The 17,028-nt window shown below is 52.2% G+C and overlaps 1 protein-coding gene across 2 annotated transcripts; it reads left to right on the top strand.

The window, feature by feature from the left end:
- The first annotated feature begins 9,871 nt into the window (after nucleotides 1-9,871).
- Nucleotides 9,872-17,028, top strand: ATP1B2 (ATPase Na+/K+ transporting subunit beta 2). Of its 2 annotated transcripts, none has more exons than XM_077970306.1 (7): nucleotides 9,872-10,575; nucleotides 12,352-12,523; nucleotides 12,775-12,926; nucleotides 13,033-13,238; nucleotides 13,617-13,673; nucleotides 14,500-14,598; nucleotides 14,704-17,028. In XM_077970306.1, exons 3-7 carry the CDS (start codon nucleotides 12,827-12,829, stop codon nucleotides 14,866-14,868), a joined length of 627 nt encoding a protein of 208 aa, XP_077826432.1. In that variant the 5' UTR covers nucleotides 9,872-10,575; nucleotides 12,352-12,523; nucleotides 12,775-12,826; the 3' UTR covers nucleotides 14,869-17,028. The 2 variants fall into 2 exon arrangements, with proteins under 2 accessions (XP_077826432.1, XP_014974007.1); XM_015118521.3 differs by having other exon boundaries at nucleotides 12,352-12,480; nucleotides 12,822-12,926.

Consider the following 17,028-nt stretch of genomic DNA (forward strand, 5'->3'; position numbering starts at 1 on the left):
CGTGTTAGCCAGGATGGTCTCAATCTCCTGACCTTGTGATCTGCCCGCCTCCTCCCAAAGTGCTGGGATTACAGGCGTGAGCCACCATGCCCGGCCTCCCTTTTTTTGTTTTTGAGACAGGATCTCATTCTGTTGCCCAGGCTGGAGTACATTGGTGCAATCATGGCTCACTGTAGCCTTCTGGGCTCAAGTAATCCTCTCACCTCAGCCTCCCCAGTAGCTGGGACTACAGGCATGCACCACTATGCCTGGCTAATTTTTTCTTTCTTTTTTTTTTTTTTTTTTTGAGACCGTGTCTTGCTCTGTCACCCAGGCTAGAGTGCAGTGGTGTGATCTCTGCTCACTGCAACGTCTGCCTCCTGGGTTCAAGCAACTCTCCTGCCTCAGCCTCCTGAGTAGCTGGGATTACAGGCGTGATAAATTTTGTATTTTTAGTGGAGATGGGATTTCACCATGTTGGCCAGGCTGGTCTCGAACTCCTGACCTCAGGTGATCCGCCCACCTTGGCCTCCCAAAGTACTATGATTACAGGCGTGAGCCACCGTGGTCAGCTAATTTTTGTATTTTTAGTAGAGATGGGGTTTCTTTTTCTTTTTTTTGAGACAGAGTCTCTCTCTGTAGCCCAGGCTGGAGTGAAGTGGTACTATCTCGGCTCACTGCAAGCTCCACCTCCTGGATTCACGCCATTCTCCTGCCTCAGCCTCCCGAGTAGCTGGGACTCCAGGCGCCCGCCACCCTGCCTGGCTGATTTTTTTGTATTTTTAGTAGAGATGCGGTTTCGCCGTGGTAGTCAGGATGGTCTGGATCTCCTGACCTCATGATACGCCCGCCTTGGCCTCCCAAAGTGCTGGGATTACAGGCGTGAGCCACCACGCCCGGACAAAATGGGGTTTCACCATGTTGGCCAGGCTGGCCTCGAACTCCTGACCTTAGGTGATCCACCCACCTCGGCCTCCCAAAGTGCTGGGATTACAGGTGTGAGCCACCATGTCTGGCCCATCTTAACCTTCTTTTTTTTTTTTTTTTTTTGAGATGGAGTCTTGCTGTGTTGCCCAAGCTGGAGTGCAGTGCTGCGATCTCGGCTTACTGCAACCTCCGCCTCCCAGGTTCAAGCAATTGTCCTGCCTCAGCCTCCTGTCATCTTAACCATTTCTTTTTTTTTTTTTTTTTGAGTCGGAGTCTCGTTCTGTTGCCCAGGCTGGAGTGCAGTGGCGCTATCTCGGCTCACTGCAAGCTCCGCCTCCCGGGTTTACGCCATTCTCCTGCCTCAGCCTCCCGAGTAGCTGGGACTACAGGCGCCCGCCACCTCGCCTGGCTAGTTTTTCGTATTTTTTAGTAGAGACGGGGTTTCACCGTGTTAGCCAGGATGGTCTCGATCTCCTGACCTCGTGATCCGCCCGTCTCGGCCTCCCAAAGTGCTGGGATTACAGGCTTGAGCCACCATGCCCAGCCCATCTTATTTCTAAGTGTACATTTCAGTGGCATTAACTCCATTCACGATGTTGTGCAACCATCACCACCATCCATTTCCAGAACTTTTTTTTTTTTTTTTGAGACGGAGTCTCGCTCTGTCACCCAGGCTGGATGGAGTGCAGTGGCCGGATCTCAGCTCACTGCAAGCTCCGCCTCCCAGGTTTACGCCATTCTCCTGCCTCAGCCTCCCGAGTAGCTGGGACTACAGGCGCCCGCCACCCCGCTCGGCTAGTTTTTTTTTTTTTTTTGTATTTTTTAGTAGAAACGGGGTTTCACCGTGTTAGCCAGGATGGTCCCGATCTCCTGACCTCGTGATCCGCCCATCTTGGCCTCCCAAAGTGCTGGGATTACAGGCTTGAGCCCGGCCAGTCATTTCCAGAACTCTTTTCATCTTTATAAAACTGAGACTCTGTCCCCATCAAACAGCACTTTTCCATTCTCTTCTCCCCCCATATCTTTGTTTCAGAAGTCTTCTCTCTCCGTGTTCTTGTCTTTGCAAACACCCATTTTGTTGGGAACCCAGACCTCTAAGTCCCTGGAATTGCATGAACTGAGGGGAAGGAGATCGACAGGTACAGACCTCAGGATAAGGTTTAGATATGAGAGAGAGGCTCTCATGCCCTGGTTCCCTTCTGGAGATGCTGGTGGGAAAGGTGGGCTCCAGGAAAAGGCTGGAGGTTTGTAATGGGTATTTTCCCAGAGATTTTTTAGATCTCCCCTTTCTCAGCCTGTTTCCCTCAGAACACCAATGTTGCATTTAATGCTGAGGCCCCTCCCTCCTCCTCCATCCCCTCCTCCAAACCTGCAGAAGACAGCAAGGAAGGGAGCAACAGGTATCTCATCCTTACTCCATAAACCCCCTACGGTGCACAGAAGATATTTCTTTCTTTCTTTCCAAGTGAACATGGGGTACAGGGCAGAGACTGAGCCAGGAATCCGGAGGCCACCCCTGGCTGTGTTTGCTAAGCTTTATGTCTTGAGGATCGGACCAGGTCTCATCTTTCCAAATGGAGGCTGGGCCACTTCAGTGCTTCTTGCCTGAGGAAGGAAAGAGCAAGTTGCTTCTGAGGTTCCCTGCAGAAGGAGCCTTTCCATGTTCACGCCCCGTTCAACCAGAAACTATCTTTGGTAGCTCTATGGGTTTCTTGAGTTTGAAGAAAGAGTAAATAGTCCAAGACAAAGGCCTGTTCTCAAAGAGCTTAGAGTGCTTAGAGTCTAGTTTAAGAGATTAAACATGCACAAGAGTTTTCTTTTCTTTTCTTTTCTTTTTTTTGAGACAGAGTCTCGCTCTGTCACCTAGGCTGGAGTGCAATGGTGCGATCTCGACTCACTGCAACCTCCACCTCTGGGGTTCAAGTGATTCTCCTGCCTCGTCCTCCTGAGTAGCTGGGATTACAGGCGCACGCCACTACACCCAGCTAATTTTGTATTTTTAGTAGAGACAAGGTTTCACCATGTTGGCCAGGCTGGTCTCGAACTCCTGGCCTCAGGTGATCCACCTGCCTCGGCCTCCCAGAGTGCTGGGATTACAGGTGTGAGCCACTGTGCCTGGCCAAGAGTTTTCATCCAGTTACTCAAGACAGAAACTTAGACATCAGCTTTGATTCTTATTCATCCCCATTGTTCACTCTACTTCCAAAATAGGTCCTGAACCCATCCTCTTGTCTCCATCTGCAACTTGCTACTCTGGTCTAAGATAGCCACATCTCCCACCTGGACTGCTTGCTGAAAAGCTTTCCGAACTGGTTTCCTTGATTTGCGTGGTCTGCTCTTCACACAGTAGCCATGGTGATTTTCTTTTTTTCTTTATTTATTATTATTTTTTTGAGACGGAGTCTCGCTGTGTCGCCCAGGCTGGAGTGCAGTGGCGTGATCTCGGCTCACTGCAAGCTCTGCCTCCCGGGTTAATGCCATTCTCCTGCCTCAGTCTCCCAAGTAGCTGGGACTACAGGCGCCTGCCACCACGCCTGGCTAATTTTTTGTATTTTTAGAAGAGATGGGGTTTCACCATGTTAGCCGGGATGGTCTCAATCCCCTGACCTCGTGATCTACCTGCCTTGGCCTCCCAAAATGCTGGGATTACAGGCATGAGCCACCGCACCCAGTCTTTTTTTTCGAGACAGAGTCTCGCGGTGTTGCCAAGGCTGGAGTGTAATGGCACGACCTTGGCTCACTGCAACCTCTGCCTCCTGGGTTCAAGTGATTCTCCTGTCTTAGCCTCCAGAGTAGCTGGGATTACAAGTGCCCACCACCACTCCCGGCTGATGTTTTGTATTTTTAGTAGAGATGGGGTTTCACTATGTTGATCAGGCTGCTCTTGAACTCCTGACCACATGATCTGCCCGCTTCGGCCTCCCAAAGTGCTGGGATCACAGACGTGAGCCACTGTACCCAGCTGCCCAGCTAGTTTTGTATTTTCAGTAGAGACAGGGTTTCACATGTTGGCCGGGCTGGTCTGGAACTCCTAACCTCAAGTGATCCCAAAGTGCTGGGATTACAGGCATGATAATTTTTGTATTTTTAGTATAGATGGGGTTTCGTCATGTTGGCCAGTCTGGTCTTGAACTCCTGACCTCAAATGATCTGCCTGCCTGGGCCTCCCAAAGTGCCGAGATTATAGGCATGCGCCCCCGTGCCCAGCTGATTTGCATTAAATATAATCATGTCACTCTCCTTCCTGAAACCACAGAATTGTTTTCACGGTGGTTGGATTAAAATCCAAACTACATCCACTACATGGGATATGACGTCAAAAATATCCAACCATTTTCTTAGGCCTACAAGGACCCTTTATGGTTTGGCCCCTGCCTAGCTCTTTAATCTCTTACTCTATTCATCTTGCCTTTGCTCATTAAAGCCCAGCCTTTGCATTTCCACTTCCTTCTTCCTGGAAATCTCTTCCCTTACCTCTCAGACCTCCTTTTGGGTGTGTAAGTCTTACATGGACAGTCATTTCCCTCACAGGAGTTCAAGGCTGCAGTAAGCCACAGTTGCATCACCGTACTCCAGCCTGGGCGACAGACAGAGACTGTCTCAAAAAAAAAAGTTCTGGCCGGGTGTGGTGGCTCACGCCTGTAATCGCAGCACTATGAGAGGCCGAGGCAGGTGGATCACCTGAGGTCAGGAGTTCGAGACCAGCCTGACCAACATGGTGAAAAACCGTCTCTACTAAAAATACAAAAATTAGCTGGGCGTGGTGGCGCACGCCTGTAATCCCAGCTACTCAGGAGGCTGAGGCAGGAGAAGCACTTGAACCCAGGAGGCGAAGGTTGGAGTGAGCCAAGATCATGCCATTGCACTCCATCCTGGACAACAGAGACTCCGTCTCAAAAAAAAAAAAAAGAAAGAAAAAAAAGGCTAGGTGCTGTGGCTCACGCCTGTAATCCCAGCATTTTGTGAGGCCGAGGCGGGCGGATCACGAGGTCAGCAGATTGAGACCATCCTGGCTAACATGGTAAAACCCTGTCTCTACTAAAAATACAAAAAAATTAGCTGGGCGTAGTGGCACGCACCTGTAGTCCCAGTTACTCAGGAGGCTGAGGCAGGAGAATTGCTTGAACCCTGGAGTCGGAGGTTACTGTAAGCCTAGATCATACCACTGCACTCCCGCCTGGGTGACAGAGAGAAACTCCGTCTCAAAAAAAAAAAAAAAAAAAAAAAGTTGCCATCTCAGTAAGGCCACTCCTGACCATCCAGGCACTCTCTGGTACATTAGCCTGTTCTATCTTTCCTGCATAATATTAACATTATTAGGCCGGGTACGGCGGCTCATGCCTGTAATCCCAGCACTTTGGTAGGCCAAGGTGGGTGGATCACCCAAGGTCAGGAGTTCAAGACCAGCCTGACCAACATGGCAAAACCCCGTGTCTACTAAAAATACAAAAATTAGCCAGGCGCGGTGACAGGTGCCTGTAATCCCAGCTACTCAGAAGGCTGAGGCAGGAGAATCTCTTGAACCCAGGAGGCAGAGGTTGCAGTGAGCTGAGATTGTGCCATTGCACTCCAGCCTGGATGACAAGAGTGAAACTTCATCTCAAAAAAAAAAAAAAAAAAAAAAAAAAGGTATGCATCGAATGCATGAATGGGAGTTGGGGCTGGCCTCTGAAGGGTAGGTAGTCTTCCAGGACAAAGGAATGAAATGCACAGAGGTGTGAAGTCAGGAGTAAGCGCAGTCTACCCCAGGAGTGCGTGGCTTGGCTCCAGGAGAGGACTAGTCGGGGACTAGTGGGAAAGGAGGCTGGGGACACAGGATGGGAGTAGACTGCAGAGTATCCTGCAGGTTAGACTGAAGAATCAGGACTCTATCCTGCAGGGTAATAAGAAGCCACTGAAGAACTTTCAGCTGAGGAGTGGCCTAATTAAAGCTGTATTTTGAGAAAATTAGTCCTGAGTCTGCTGCAGAATAGACTGAAGCAGGGCCAGCTGCATAATTGTCAGGACCCAGTGCAAAATGGAAATACAGGGACTCTTGTTCAAAACCTAGGGGGAAAAGTGCCCTTAGAGGCACTAAAATATAATTTTTTTTTTTTTTTGAGACAGAGTCTCACTGTGTCACCCAGGCTGGAGTGCAGTGGCATGATTTCTGCTCACTGCAACCTCTGCCTCCAGGGTTTAAGCGATTCCTCCCTCAATCTCCCGGGTAGCTGGGACTACCACCACGCCCGGCTAATTTTTGTATTTTTTTGTAGAGACGGGATTTCACCTTGTTGGCCAGGTTAGTTTTGAACTCCTGACCTCAAATGATCCACCCACCTTGGCCTCCCAAACTGCTGGGATTACAGGTGTGAACAACCGCACCTGGCCTAAACTATTTTCCTTTCATCCATAGTTCTTTCAACTTCTCATGGTTTTTTGTTTTAGAGACAGGGTCTGGCTATGTCACCCAGACTGGAGTGCAGTGACGTGATCTTGGCTCACTGCAACCTCCACTTCCCAGGTTCAAGCAATTCTTCCGCCTCAGCCTCCTGAGTAGCTGGGATTACGGGCATGAGCCACCATGCCCGGCTAATTTTTGTATTTTTACTAGAGACAGGGTTTTGCCATGTTGGCCAGGCTGGTGTGGAACTCCTGGACTCAAGGGATCCACCCACATCAGCCTCCCAAAGTGCTGAAATTACAGGTGCGAGCCACAGTACCCAGCACGTCCGTGAACGACCTTCCAGTCTCAGCCTCTGGGTAGCTAGGGCTGCAGGCGCATATCACCATGCCTGCCTTTCTCATGGTGTTTTTTTCTTTGCTATTTCATGTTTAAATGTTTTTTGTTCGTTTATTTGTTTATTTTTGAGACTCCCTCTGTCGCCCAGGCTGGAGTGCAATGGTGCGATCTTGGCTCACTGCAACCAAAATAGAATTATTTTTCTTTTTTCTTTCTTTTGAGATAGTCTCTTGCTCTGTCACCTAGGCTGGAGTGCAGTGGTGTGATCATAGCGATCCAATCCTCCCAGCTCAGCCTCCTAAGTAGCTGGGACTAGAGGTGGCTACTAGTCTAACCTGGCTAAAATGCCTGACTAATTTTTAAATAAGTTTTTCATAGAGATGGGGTCTCGCCAGATGGGGTCAAGCTCAAGGCTTGTCTTGAACTCCTGGGCTCAAGAGATGCTCCCGCCTGGGTCTCTCAAAGTGCTGGGATTACAGGCAGGGGCCATTGTTGTTGAGGTTCCTTGCAGAGGGAACATTTCCATGTTCATGTCCAATTTAGCAGTTGGCCACGCTCAGTCTCACGTATTCAGTTGTAGACATAACATGCTTACCTTGTACTCATTTGGAATCTGGCTGAACTCCCACACGTTGTAGGTCCCCCAGAATTCTGTGCTCGTGGTGCATCTGGAACGCTGTGTGAATGGGACGTATCTCCTTGCTCACAGGCATGTGCCAATGCTCCACTGGATGTCACTTACAAAGCACAAATTCAAAGATAGAACTATGAAGAATTTCAAGACAGCGATGGCATTCAGCTCCATAAATGTTTGGCGGGGAAAGAAAAGCAATAGCATAGTTTTATTTATTTTTAATTAATTAATTAATTTATTTATTTTTTGAGACGGTATCTTGCTCTGTTGCCCAGGCTGGAGTGCAGTGGCGCCATCTCGGCTCACTGCAAGCTCCGCCTCCTGGGTTCAAGCCATTCTCCTGCCTTAGCCTCCCCAGTAGCTGGGACTACAGGCGCCCACCACCACGACCGGCTAATTTTTTTTTTGTATTTTTAGTAGATGCGGGGTTTCACCATGTTAGCCAGTATGGTCTCGATCTCCTGACCTCGTGATCCTCCCGTCTCGGCCTCCCAAAGTGCTGGGATTACAGGCGTGAGCCACCGCGCCCGGCCAATAGCAGAGTTTTAAACCAAACAACTATGAGCATGGGCCTTGCATGACTGTGGAGGTCCCATGTCAGGAAGCTGGCCTTGGACTGGAGGGAGTGGGTTTGAGGACGTGGATGACAGTTTGGATGTGAGGTGTTGAGAACTTGGGCTAAGGATTTAAGGTAACAGTTGAAAGGAGAAGAAAAACCTCTCCCAAGATTTGAAGAAAGATTAAAAGAGGTGGAGATAATGATTATTTTTCTTTTTTCTTGAGACAGAATCTTGCTCTGTTGTCCAGGCTGGAGCACAATGATGCAATCTTGGCTCACTGCAACCTCCGCCTCCTGGGTTCAAGTGATTCTCCTGCCTCAGCCTTCTGAGTAGCTGGGGTTACAGGCTCCCACCACTGTATTCGGCTAATTTTTGTAGTTTTAGTAGAGACGTAGTTTCACCATGTTGGCCAGGCTGGTCTTGAACTCCTGAGCTCTGGTCTGGAACTCCTTTGCTTAGGTGATCCGCCAGCCTCAGCCTCCCACAGAGCTGGGATTACAGTCATGAGCCACTGGGCGTGGTCAAGATAATGATTTTCTTTTTTTTTCTTTTTTGAGACGAAGTCTTAGTCTATTGCCCAGGCTGGAGTGCACTGGTGCGATCTTGGCTCACTGCAACCTCCACCTCCCGGGTTCAAGCTATTCTGCCTCAGCCTCCTGAGTAGCTGGGATTGCAGGTGCACACCACCACACCCTGCTAATTTTGCTTTTTTTTTTTTTTTTTTGAGACAGAGTCTCATTCTGTTGCCTAGGCTGGAGTGCAGTGGTGCAATCTCGGCTCACTGCAAGCTCAGCCTCCCGGGTTCACGCAATTGTCCTGCCTCAGCCTCCCAAGCAGCTGGGACCACAGGTGCCCGCCACCATGCCCGGCTAATTTTTCTGTATTTTTAGTAGGGACCATGTTAGCTAGGATGGTCTCGATCTCCTGACCTCATGATCCACCTGCCTCGGCCTCCCAAAGTGCTGGGATTACAGGCATGAGCCACCGCGCCCTGCTTAATTTTGCATTTTTAAGTAGAGATGGGGTTTCACCATGTGGGCAAGGCTAGTCTCGAACTCCTGACCTCATGATCTGCCCGCCTTGGCCTCCCAAAGTGCTGGGATTACAGGCATAAGCCACCGTGCCCGGCCTGAGATAATGATTCTTAGCATGTGGTATTTAGAGGCAAGTGTACTCCCCTCCTAGACTGTGATCCCTGTGAGAGTGTAACCTCTCTGGCCTCCCCAGGGCTACAGTACACAGTCTATAGAGGTGCTCAATAAATGTTTGCTGACCCAAGTAGACATATAAGGATGGGAGTTCAGACGTCGGGGTGGGGCTGCCAGGAGGCAGAGAACAGAAGTAGACCTGGCTGCAGGGCTGGGGTCTCAGGGCAGTGCTGGGGACTGGGAATGTGGTGTTGAGAGGGCTTCAGGGAGACGTGATGGGAAGGTGGGGAAGCCTCTGCACGTGGACAGACCCAGGTGGTGTGGACAGGGGCTGTGAGATTGGAGAAGGAGGCATCTTGGGGACTGGTAGCGGTTCCCAACAGGGGAACGTCCCTCTGAGGGTGGCCTTTATCCATCTCTGCGTGGCCTGTCCTAGCTTCCCTTGGCCAGCCTCGCGGCTGGTCTCTTCGTTCTCTTTCTTGATCTCTAGCTCTTTATTCCTCTGACATTCTGCCCCATCTGCTCCTGGACTCTTCCACCGCATGTATATCTTACTCTCTTTCTAACTCCCTGCCTGGGGCCCCCACCTTTGAGCATATATCATCAGCTTCTCTCTCTGTCGTTGCGTTTCTCTGGGGTTATCTTTCCTTCTACTCCGCCCGGACACGCCCTCTATCTCTTCCTCCCACCCTGTCCCAGTCCAGTACTTGGGGTGGGGGTAATGGAGAGACCGCCAGGTCCCTTAGAAGAGGCAGGGGGGCGGGCCCAACCTCTCCATATTTACATATGTATGAGGTCGCCTGGGCCAGTGGCAAGGAGGCGGAGCTTCTGGGGGTGGGAAGGGGGCGGGCACCCCCAGAGCCGCAGAGTATAAAGACCGCGCTCGGCGACCGCGGGCCCCGCACTGCTGAGGAGCGGAGCCTCCGCTTGGGGGGCCCCCCATCCCTGGCTGTCCCCCAACTGCGCGTCCCCGCCCCACCCCCGCGGCTGAGCCACCACTGGTGCAGTGGTCTCCGCTTGGCGGAGGGAGCCTTGAGCTTCGTTCCACAGCTTCTTTGCATCTTGAATTTCGGGGCGGCCCCCTCCCCCACCTCTCCCTGCCTTTTTGTACCCCGCTTTTTTTCTGCATTCTGCTCGGCTTTTGTAGCCGTCTGCTTTTGCACCCCTTTTCGTTTTGTTTCTAGACGGTTTGGCGAGGGTGAAGCTGCGTTCATACCCCTTCCTCTTGTTATTCTCTCCTGCTCTGACAGCACCCCTTTTCATCGCAGTTGGGGGGCCTAGGATCGGTGCATCTTCCGCCGCGCTGCCAGCACCCCGCAGCGCGTGGCCGTGCATCCCGGAATCTGCAGCAGCTGCATATCTGAGGGGGGTCTCCTTTGCCTCCGCCGCCTTTGCTCCCCGCGCTTTTGGTTGTGTGGAGGGCTTCAGCGCGCGGCGCCCCCGCTTCTCCGCAGCCCCCTGCCCCGCGCCCGGACTAGACCCGCGCCGCCAAGATGGTCATCCAGAAAGAGAAGAAGAGCTGCGGGCAGGTGGTTGAGGAGTGGAAGGAGTTCGTGTGGAACCCGAGGACGCACCAGTTTATGGGCCGCACAGGGACCAGCTGGGGTACGCAGGGCCGGCACGCAACGGGCGGGGGAGAGCCGCGGGGTGACGCCTCGGGGGCGCAGGGTCCCGCCGATGCGGCCCCAGCTCCCTTCCCGGGTCCCCGGCGTCAAGCCTCCCTGCCGGGCTCTGGGCTGGGAGGGGGCCGAATCGCCAGCCTAATCTCCCCGGCTGGCCGTGCGGAGGCGGAGAAAGTAGGTCACAGCCGCCTTCCCGCCCCCCGCGGAGCCCCCTCGGGCGGGGGGTCGCCAGCTCTGCCTGCGTGTCCGCGCCGTGGCGCTCACACTCCCTCTCGGGGCCTGTCCGCTCCACACGGGCGTCCCCCACCTCCAAAGAGCGCCCCTTCCCTCCCTCCGGCTCTCACTAGCTCGGCAGCCCCGTCTATTTTTAGCTCATGCCCACCCCCTGGACCCTGGGAACGTTCATGAAGGGGCGGGTCTTGGGGGGGTGTGTTAGGGGGGTTCTTCACGGCGGAAGTTGTATCCCACCGCCTGGCCTTGGGAGCCTTCTCTGACTGCTTTGTGGGTTGGGGGGCTGCTGAGAGTATGAGTTTTTCCGAGGCTGCAGGTTTTGCTCCCATGTAGGTGGCGGAGGGAGGAGTGGTCACTGTGGTGATTTGTGTGCATCAGCCAGCCAGGTGTCTGTGACAGTCGGATGACTTGGGAGCCTCCCCAGGCTGACCATGGCAGGACTCAAGGAGTTGTAGTAGTTGTGGGGGGGGGGTCTGGTGACCTGCACAGGTGCAGGTGAGGGGTGGAATTCTTCCAAGAGGGATGGTCAAGCTGGGACGTTGCGACACAGGGGACACTGTGTGACACGGTTTACAATTTTTCCACACTGATTTGTCACTGTCCCCATCCGTCCACCCACTCAGGAGCCCACGAGGTGGGTCCCATGCCATCCATGCCCTCAGGGAACTCAAACTCCAGCCCCTGGAATGAAAGAATCCAGCAATGCTTGGGAGAGCCAGAGGACTTCATGGAAGAAGTGTCTTCTGAGATGGAAGGATTGGGAGTCCAGGGTGGTGGGAACAGCCGGCCCCTGGGCCCTTACTTCAGGCAGGGGAGCCATGGAGAAACCCCACCAAGGGAAGGCTGTGGGAGATTCTGCCTTTCCTCCTTGCCTCTGCCCAGGGTGCTGGGTGTGAGTTGAGGGTGGGGTGACTGTGGAAGGTTCTAACAAGCTGTCTCTGAGAGATTTGTAGCTAGGCTAGAGTGTTAGGTCTTGCATTTTAGGAACTGTGTTCAAAGTCTGGCTTCTGAAGGGCACCAGGAGAGAGATTTTGCTATTCAAATCTGAGGGTCCAGGCTCTGCGGGGTGGCATGAGAGTTTGCTTGTGAATGGTGGCCAGTACCCGCTTAAAAAGTCACCATGCTAGCACAGCTTTAAGCATGAGTATGAATGCAGAGGTAACAGATGTGTGCCTTTTCAGGACTAAGCATGGTTGAGAAGTTGGAAATGTAATTGGAGGCAAAGTAACAGCAGCCTATACTTGGAGTTGCCCCAGCAACGAGAGTTTAGGTCTCTGTGGCCTCCACAAGGTCAGGCTTCACTGTGCCCTAGGACCAGGAGGGGGTTGGGAGTCATGGCTGGAAGCCAGACACAACTGCCTGCTTCCAGCTTGTCTCATTTTGCTCCCAGGGGAAGGCTCTAAGACATCCCTGTGGCTCTGTGACCAGTCCCAGTGCAGAACTTCAGAGTGGGTAGAGGGGTGTGTGGGGATAGGTGAGGTTATGGTGGGAATGTTAGGCCCTGCTGACCCTGTTTCCTCCTCCCTAGCCTTTATCCTCCTCTTCTACCTCGTTTTTTATGGGTTCCTCACCGCCATGTTCACCCTCACCATGTGGGTGATGCTGCAGACTGTCTCCGACCATACCCCCAAGTACCAGGACCGACTGGCTACACCGGGTGAGTGTCGCGGCTCCCCCTGCCAGCTACTCTAACTGCTCTTGTGCCCCCAAACCTCCAGAAGGAACTCATAGTTCCTTCCAGGAGTTTAATTCTGATAACCCAATCCCCATGTTCTGGGAAGTTCTTCTTGGAATCTGTCCACCTTCCCATTTCCTGCAGTTGGGAGCTGTGTGATTTGGGCATGTGGCAGATAACCACGGGAGATCACCCTCCCGTGAAGACCATCTCAGATATTCACCGCTGTCCCCACCCTGGTGTTCCCTGTGTCCATTTTCTTCCCTCTGTGTGCAGCCCCTCATCTTATAGATACCCCCAACTTCTGCCTTTGTCGGCTGTAGGCTTGATGATTCGTCCCAAGACTGAGAACCTTGATGTCATTGTCAATGTCAGTGACACTGAAAGCTGGGACCAGCATGTTCAGAAGCTCAACAAGTTCTTGGAGCGTGAGTGTGGGCCTGGCTATGTGGCAGTTCACGACTTCAGGCAGGGGACTGGGGACCTTGGAAGTGGAGCATCTGGCCCCTGACTCTCTCCCTCCCACCTCCTTAGCTTACAACGACTCTATCCAAGCCCAAAAGAATGATGTCTGCCGCCCTGGGCGCTATTACGAACAGCCTGATAATGGAGTCCTCAACTACCCCAAACGTGCCTGCCAATTCAACCGGACCCAGCTGGGCAACTGCTCCGGCATCGGAGACCCCACCCACTATGGTTACAGCACTGGGCAGCCCTGTGTCTTCATCAAGATGAACCGGGTACCTATGACCTTGGTCCCCAGGGTGAACGGAGGAAGGATCTGGGGACACCACCTGCAGACAGTTGCATCCTTTCACTGGGGCTAATGGGCATGAGAGAGGCTTGGATGTTTGTGTAGCTGAGAGGAAAAGAGAGGCGGGGCTCTTGGAGGCTAAGCTCTGTAGCTAGAAGGCTGGATGCCTTTTTTTTTTTTTTTTTTTTTTAAAGACAGGGTCTCGCTATGTTGCCAAGACTGGCCTTGAACTCCTGAAATTAAGCTATACTGCGCCTCAACCTCCCTAGTAGTTGGGACTACAGTCCGTAGCTTAGCTTGGTCTGGATGCCCATCTTTGACAACTTCTTTCTCTGACTCTCTTCACCTTCCATCCTCACTCCAGGTCATCAACTTCTATGCAGGAGCAAACCAGACCATGAATGTTACCTGTGCTGGGAAGGTGAGTTCGTTGGGCCTTCTCTGCCTGCTCACCTGTGTGTCCTTCATGGTTTCTGTGTAATTCACCTGACTCTCCCTATCTTCTTTGCTCCTAGAGGCCCCATCAACATAGAAACAAGGGGGTAAGAGTGGGCTTGTGGGCTCCACCGTAGCTTGAACTCCGAGGGCCTCGCACCCCTCTAGCTTCTCTCTAGGATGCAGAGGCCTGCTCTCCTAGGGGCAGACACACGCCCTCCTTCACCAACACCCTGGCCTCTGGCTTCTCTCCCTAACGCTTCCACCTTCTCCTTTATTCCCGGATTGTCCATATCTTTCGCTCTCCCTCCCATATGGCCCCCACCCGTCAGTTCCTTCTAGGTATCTGGTAGCTGCTGATCTGTTAGCACCATCTGCCACCACTTTGTTGTCCTTGGGACCCTGTTCCCCCCTACCCACCCCCCGGTCTGTCCTTTCTAGAAACTTGCTGCTCCCTCCACATCCCCTTCCTTGCTTTCTATTCAACCCTTAATCATGTATCTGTTCTTTCTTGGCTCTGCTCCAGAAACTGATTCCTGAGGATGGGGTAAGAACTTGGGGTAGGAGTAGAGTAGGAGGCTTTCGTGTCATTAGCAGCCTTCAGGAGTTCCTAGAATGATGACAGAGACAGACCATCCCCTCATCTACACACGCAGACACACTCACACAGACTCACAGCTCCAGGGAGACAAACTTGAGACAGGAATAATCGGGGGCGAAGGAAGAACAAAAGAACAAATGGAAGTCTGGTGAGCTCCTGGGTGCCTGCCATCCCTAACTGGCTCACACCCTATCTTCCTGCACCCCCACAGCGAGATGAAGATGCTGAGAATCTCGGCAACTTCGTCATGTTCCCTGCCAACGGTAACATCGACCTCATGTACTTCCCCTACTATGGCAAGAAGTTCCACGTAAGTCCCAGGGGAGGCCCAGGCTGATGGCGGGTGCGGGTGGTGAGCTAGGGAAGGAGGCCGCGTCGCCCCAGGCCTAGACCCTGCACTGCTCCTCCGGCCCAGGTGAACTACACACAGCCCCTGGTGGCCGTGAAGTTCCTGAATGTGACCCCCAATGTGGAGGTGAATGTAGAATGCCGCATCAACGCCGCCAACATCGCCACAGATGATGAGCGAGACAAGTTCGCCGGCCGTGTGGCCTTCAAACTACGCATCAACAAAACCTGAGGCCCCTTCCTCCCACCCCGTCTCTCTCCTGTGGATGCTCCTGGAATGTCCCTGACCCTGCCTGATCCCTCCCTCACCCACCCCAAAGGTATTTTTGATAACAGAGCTATGACTTGTCTGAGCCTCACACCCTTTTCCTTGACTTCTCAACCCAGCCTGAAGTCCATTGCGCTTCCCCGTCACTCACATTTCCAACCAACTTCTCCCAACCTCAGATCAGTGAGAGGGAGCTGGGCTAAGATGGCCACAGAGGAGTTAGGAGGCTCTCTAGTTCTGGTTTAGCTGTGAGAGCTATCCACTCTCCTGCCTGCATATCCCCTGAGAGTTACAGGAAGTGCTCACTGACCCACCCACCCAGCTACATACCCCCACCCCCCACACACATACAAACGTGCACACGTGTCTCATTTCACCCCTTTGCTTCCAGAGATGAATGTGGCACTCCGTCCTTCCATTCCTAAGCTCTAGCCACTGGTCCTTGATCTCTCACACTTTCTCCCTGTCTACACAGTCGCCATCTTGGTGACTTTGAACTTATCTGGCTCCTGGGCAGGTGTTCTCCTCCTCTCCATCCCTATTCTCTCCTCTGAAATGCACCTTTTTGTAATTGAGGACAAGGTGGTTCTGTGGCCTTTTCCCTCTTTCCTGGCACATTCTGCTTCTCACCCTCTGGTGACTCTGTGAGCTGGGAAATGAGGGACTGGAAGCGAGGCCTGCGTTGGCCCTTCCTGAAAATCCTCTGGCAACCCCCGACTTCAGCAGTTTCTCTCTCTCTTTCTTTCTTTCTTTCTTTCTTTCTTTCTTTCTTTCTTTCTTTCTTTCTTCCTTCCTTCCTTCCTTCCTTCCTCTTTCTTTCTTTCCCTTCCTTCCTTCCTTTCTTCCTTCCTTTCTTTCTCTTTCTTTTTCTCTCTCTCTTTCCTTCCTTCCTTCCTTCCTTCATTCCTTCCTTCCCTCCCTCTCTTCCCGTTTCTCTCCCCTCCCTCCCTCCCTCCCTCCCTCCCTCCCTCCCTCCCTCCCTCCCTTCCTTCCTTCCTTCCTTCCTTCCTTCCTTCCTTCCTTCCTTCCTTCCTTCCTTCCCTCTTGTTGCCCAGGCTAGAGTGAAATGGCACAATCTCAGCTCACCGCAACCTCCGCATTCTGGGTTTAAGCAAGCTATTCTCCCGCTTCAACCTCCCGAGTAGCTGGGATTACAGGCATGCGCCACCACGCCCAACTAATTTTTTTTTTTTTTTTTTTTTTTTTTTTTGTATTTTTTAGTAGAGACAGGGTTTCTCCATGTTGGTCAGGCTGGTCTTGAACTCCCGACCTCAGGTGATCCGCCCGCCTCGGCCTCCCAAAGTGTTGGGATTACAGGCGTGAGCTACCGCGTCTGGCCTTCAGTTTCTTCCTAGGCCCTTCTATCACCCAAATAGCTGCTCCCCAGAGGGGCGGGGTTGACCTAGGCTGAATATCCACTTTGTTTTTACGGATGGCTCCCTTCCCCCATTCGCCTTCCCAGAATATCCTTCAAGTTCCACTTCCCAGGGAGCTCTGGGGGAGGGGCGGCCATTCTGGCTCTGTCCCCAGTGGCCACCTTGGAAACATCGGCTGGCTTTGGGACTATTCCACCTCCTTCCCCTGAGCCCAGATCTGCCCCCACCATCCTCTCTCTGGCTTCTCTTAGCAAGTTATCAACTAATCACTAACTCCTTCCCTTTCCTCCGCATGCTGGCCTGAAAGTTCCAAATCTAGCCTCTGAATGTCTTGGCTCCATCTCCTTCAGACCCCTTTGCCTTTAAAAAAAACAAAAACAAAAACAAAAAACCCATAATGCCCATAGAATGTCAAATGAGGGGCCTCCTGCCTCCTGCTCTGAATATTCTGTAGCTGTAGAGGCATTTTAACCCTTTGTCCTCCAGCAGCTCTTCACTTCCTCATCCTCGCTAACCTTTTTCTTTTTTTAATGCCGCAGCCTCCACACTCCACCCACTGGTGGACCCTTCCCTTTTTCTCTAGCTGGATCTGTGTTTCTTCCCTTCGGGCCCCCATGTTTTCCTGCACCCGCCCTACCATGGTCTCTCTCTGCAGTTATTTAATGCCTGTGTCAGATCTACTGTAAAAAGAGGATTAAGTAAAATAAAATGAGAGCAATTATATATATAAATATATATCATACACAGA

This window comes from Macaca mulatta, chromosome 16, assembly GCF_049350105.2.
Source record: "Macaca mulatta isolate MMU2019108-1 chromosome 16, T2T-MMU8v2.0, whole genome shotgun sequence".
NCBI lineage: Eukaryota > Metazoa > Chordata > Mammalia > Primates > Cercopithecidae > Macaca > Macaca mulatta.